At 32.1% G+C, this 5,335-nt stretch overlaps 1 protein-coding gene across 1 annotated transcript; it reads right to left on the reverse strand.

Moving 5' to 3' along the window:
* Window positions 1–16: 16 nt before the first annotated feature.
* On the reverse strand, window positions 17–4,665 carry LOC148947738 (uncharacterized). The gene is made up of 2 exons (XM_089095990.1): window positions 4,370–4,665; window positions 17–321 (listed from the first exon to the last, which is right to left on the reverse strand). Exons 1-2 carry the CDS (start codon window positions 4,437–4,439, stop codon window positions 17–19), a joined length of 375 nt encoding a protein of 124 aa, XP_088952116.1. The 5' UTR covers window positions 4,440–4,665.
* Between the last annotated feature and the right edge of the window lie 670 nt (window positions 4,666–5,335).

A 5,335-nucleotide genomic window follows, 5' to 3' on the forward strand; every position in this document is an offset into this window, starting at 1 on the left:
ATATTTGGAACTAGAACTAAAATCCAATTCTTTGGATGTATGTATTGATATCAAAATTCAGTTTTTTTATAGTTTTTGTTACAATTGGACCGAGTTGCTCCTTACTGATAGTTCGTTCCCTCGAACTGTTTGATATAAAAAGCTTAAGCAAACCTTCATTGGTAAGACGTGCTGGTCCCAATTCCTGTGTATAAGGTTCAAGTTTACATGCTCCTGAAACGCCGGAAAAAGAATCAACAGGAACAACTTCCCGTTTGGGAGAAAAATGAAAGTCTGAAGCCTCAAAACGTTCCTCATCACCAAGCAAAGCATCTTGAACCTCTGAAACAAATCTTAAATAAAAAGGAAATAAGACGTGTAAAAACGCTAAAAAAAAAAAAATTGAGTATTTGACGAAATTTGGAAATATTAAGAAAAAAAATGATTCCTTTAAAAACCTAGTTTTTTTTAAGAGAACGATAAATTTGAGAATAAAATATTGGGTAAATAATTTAATTTAAAAACAATAGTTGAGGTACATTTTGACCAGCACAAAAACTAAAATGTTGTAAAATACTAAAGCACGTTAAGTTGGTGAATTCAACTAATAGTCCAGTGATTTTGTTTAAAACGGGGTAAGAATCTTGAAATTTGAGACAATGGGGCATAGATTTGCAAAGCCTTTATTATGACATCATAAAAAATGTCTTCAACCCTACCCATTGGAAACTGGTCGCAACAACAAATTTCATAGGTCGATTACAGAAATCTATTTTCTTTTTATCTTGCCTACGGAGTTATTTTTAAATATAAATTTACAATATAAAAGCAAGATGGACAACTTTCATTAATTGTACTATTAGTTGAAGATACCATAAGTCGGACATGATATTTGATTTACTGGAAATTGATCTATTTCATTCTTTTATAAGGTTCAATGGTAATTTGTATAAGGCAATTAAAGGTATTCAGTCCATTTATAGCGGACTTGCTTTTCTGTCAACTAGAATATAAGTACATGATAAGTAAAGATAACCCAAATAACGTAAAATATTTTTTTTCAAATAGTATAAGATATGGATGATTTTTTGGTGGAGACTATTAAGATTTCGAAAAACATTTACCCTCCTGAGTTAATTCTGGAACCTAGTCAGGGGACAGGTCAAGAAGAGCACATTTAAGATTTAAATTTTGATATTTCGGAAAATAACTAATTAGATTTTAACATACATAATAACACGAACGATTTAGATTTTGAATTAATTAATTTACTGTTCCTTAGAAGTAAATTTCATTCAAGCATCACATACTCAACCTTTTACAAACAATGAATTAAACATAAAACATTTTTAAATAATAATACGGATATTAAAAATATATGTAAAATTTTACTGCATAAACTAATCTTGAGGTGTATTTTTTTACGAATAAAATATTTCAACAAGTTAAAAAAAAATTAATTTTCGGAATAATGAACTTTTAGGTAAATCCACAAAAAGTAATCAAAAAATATTCAAGGATATTTTAATGTAATTCTTCTTTTTTATATAATTGGTTCGAGAAATCAACAAAGTAGTCTATTTTAAATCCCATTGAAAGTTTTTTTTTGTATGTGACTGAGAATTAAAGGATGATAAACCTATTATAGGAATCATGTCCATCTTCCATGATAAAGGGGAATGGGAATCAAACAGTTCATGGTAAAGAAACTGTAAGTAAGGAGCAACCCGGCTCAATAGTCACCAAAACTCTAAAATCCGGATTTTTGATACTAATAGATACATGAATAGAATCAGAATTTTATGCTGATTTCAAATACGTAAGTTTCATTAAGTTTAGTCTTACCCATCAAAAGTTAAGCGCCTGAGAAGATTTGCCTTTTTTTGCAAAAAGGGGGAAACACCCCCTAAAAGTCATACAACTTTAATTAAAATCACACCATCAGATTCAAAGTATCAGAGAACCCTACCATAGAAGTTTCAAGCTCCTATCTGCAAAAATTTGGAGTTCTGTATTTTTTTGCCATAAAAAATATAACAGATGCTTGTTTTTTTTTTTTTTTTTTTAAGGGTTAATAGTATAGATCCAGTATTCCTAGAATATCGTTAGAGGGCTCATCAGAACATGTACTTAATATTTTTTGATTGTGTTCAGAGTTCCTCTACAAATCATTGAAGGGTCACGTTATTCCCATAGACAAAATTATGTGACTTTTCAAAATGGACTATTCAACACAAGAAAACTATTTCAAACTTTGATTTAAATTTTTGGGAGAGAAACCAGCAATATAAGGTATGAAAGAAGACTGACAGACCTACAACCACTTTCATAAATCCACCATCAACCTGTCAGGACAGATTAAATTTAATGCCCTAAGTCGTTTTTAAGATACTACAGATCCGCCTTTTGACAAACTGGATGTACATATTACCGCTTGATTTAGTTTAAGATACTCCTCAGCATTCTCCAAAGTTTCACCATAATACCCTAGACCATTTCAGATACACCAACACTCAAAACTTTCCCCTTTAAAAAATGATAAACCGAATATGTGAATAATTTATAAATTGAACAATTTACAATCCTTCCCCTGGGGGGAGTTGGGGAATGGAATCCCTGTAGGCATAGCTCTTACACCTTTTGAATTGTTTGACAAAATAATAGTTAAAACATTTCAACAATTTTTGAGGAGAGGGGGCTAATAGAAAGGGCAAGGGAAGGAGAGGCTGGTCGCCCTCCAATCTTTCTTCAATAACTCTTCTACATACCTTGAAAGTTTCAACAACTACCCAGAGTCGTTCAATAGATATTTATATTTACGTTTCACAACCAGCAAGGGCAAATGATGTTTTGGTTGTGATTGGTATCCCTTTCAACATTTACAAAAATTTTGCAGTAATACTTGAATCTTCTTTGAAAATCCAGGATCAAACTTGTCCTCTTTTCTTTATTAAATACCTAATATTTTAACAATGGGCTAAATTAGCATACCTTGCGCCAGGGACTGGTTGGGAGGTGGGGAGTTCCATCCTGGGGACAAAGTTATTTGACCTTTGCACTATTTTTAAAAAAATTTTAATCTTAATAATTTTTTGGAATGTATGGGGGATAACAGACCTTGGGAGGGGAGGGGTAGAGTGGGCGGGGGTAAGGAATAATAACTACCATCTTGACCAGTCTTACAAGTAAAAAGTCATTCCAAAAACAAATTTATTGGAATTACAAAAACTTTTCCTAAACTCATTAAAAATGCCATCATATCCAAAAAATATGCATTTAAAAGTACTTGAAATTAAAACTTCAAACTGGCAAGAAAAACACATGGGTTTTGGTTGATCAATGGCTTTTACTTTAGTATAGCTGAATCATTGGAATAGTTCTGGTAATATTTTTACCTAGTTTTCTAAAGTCAAGAAGCAGGAAATACAACTGCGCGTCCGCCCCCCCCCCCCCACTGTTGAGGTATTCCCAAAATTGTTATTATAATGATCAATTTCACTTTTTGTCAGTAACCTTGTATGCTTCTATGTAAAAAAAAGAAATAAAGAAAAAAGGTCCTTCGAAAACATACAATCTACACATAAGCTGGTTTCTTATTTTGCAATTTCCCATTCCATACAAGTGAATTGAAAGCATATTGTGCAAAAGAATACATAGAAGCAATATTCAAAGAAAATCGAGCAGAAAAAGGTTAAATTTATATCAAGTTATTCTGATGAAAAATAATTAAAAGTTTCATGTTTTGAGCAATTATTTTATTTGAAATAAAATATTCAAAACAAATGTATTTGAATTATGGCAATGTTTTTTGTTCTGAAATGTTGGTGAGCAAGCTATAAGCTATCCAAATAAACCATTTTGAAATCGTATCGTACAATTAAGACAAGAGATAGTGGTTGGTCTGCAAGACAAAAATTTTGGCTGTCTCATGACAACCTCTACTTTACTGGTAACGTCCTTTTTTATAATGCCTGCACACAGGGAAAAGAGAGAAAATTATTCTGCTAAAGAACTGAATCTGAGAAAATATTTTCAGATTAATAGTCTTTAGCATCTAACATCTTCTTAACTGAAACAGCACATTCATAGAGAACTTCCGTCAGAAACAGCATATTCTAGAAGTACTTCCATCACATTAAACAATTGCTTAATTTAACAAAAAATTGGCAATCTATTTAAAACCCACTTATGTGCAGAAATGCCTTCAATTATTCAACTTCATTCTAGCCCCCTTAACTCTTAAGGGTTAGTTCTAAGTGTGTATATGGTTGCATTTTCGTTTCTTTTCACAGAGGAAAACTAGAATAGCAAGAGGAGAAAAAAATTTAAAAATATTTACCAAAGCAAAGCAACCTTTGCTTTATTCCAAAAACCTAATTGGATAACTTACCATTTTTAATAACTGAAGATGCAAAAGGGATGATGACTTCAGCCATATTTGGAATATGAGGCAAGTCCATAATAGAATCTCAGAACAGAGCTAATGCCAATTATGAAACATATAATACTAGCTCAAGAGTTGGATATTGTGAATCAGTTTTACCCAGGACTGTATAAGCAAAAAGCACCTAGAAACAGACAAGTTATAATGACACATTTCAAGTAGTGCAAAACCATTTTTCATAATACACTGTCAACGATAGGTTAACCTCCCTCAGCAATCAAAAGCATTATAAATATGTTCAATTTTCATTTCCATTTTTTGAATAAAGGGAGTTAAATTTAAAAAACTGTCGTTTTGATCTAAGGGTTCTAGTGTGGAAAACTTGTGCACTAGAAAAGTGATATTTTTACAAACAGAATGAAAGTTACAAATTGGGCCGAGGAACATGTTTGACAGCTGGTTCCTATGCCTATTTTTATGCCTCTGGGGATGGAATGCCTCCTTGTGGGTAAAAGGCAATAAGTTATGTAATTTGTCCATTGCTTACATTCTATGTTTGTTATTGGGAAGCATCAAGACATGTTTCTGTAGAAGGCGATTTATTCCAGGGGAAGGAATTTTCCACATGAATTATTCTCTGTATCTAGGGAATTTTCAGAAAAGATTTTTTGTGATGGGCGGGGGGAGGTATTTTCCATTGATGGAAGGTAAACTTCCAAGCACAATTTTAAAAACAATTATCAAAAATTTCAGCTAAACATACAAGGGGGGGGGCTGCCCACGTCTAAATACATCGTTCTTTATGTAAAAAGTTTGGCTTGTGTCCCAATTTTTTAAGAATAACTCCGAAAGACAAAATCTGTTGGACTGGAATAAGAAACTTATCAACGATTTATCAATTGACAATTATTTCCAGCCTTATAGAAGTGAGAATTTCAGAAGATCTGAGAAACACGTTTTGAGTCTGAATTT

The sequence above is a fragment of the Artemia sp. Qi Xiang Cuo genome, chromosome 10 (assembly GCF_049724085.1).
Source record: "Artemia sp. Qi Xiang Cuo chromosome 10, ASM4972408v1, whole genome shotgun sequence".
In the NCBI taxonomy this organism is placed as follows: domain Eukaryota; kingdom Metazoa; phylum Arthropoda; class Branchiopoda; order Anostraca; family Artemiidae; genus Artemia; species Artemia sp. Qi Xiang Cuo.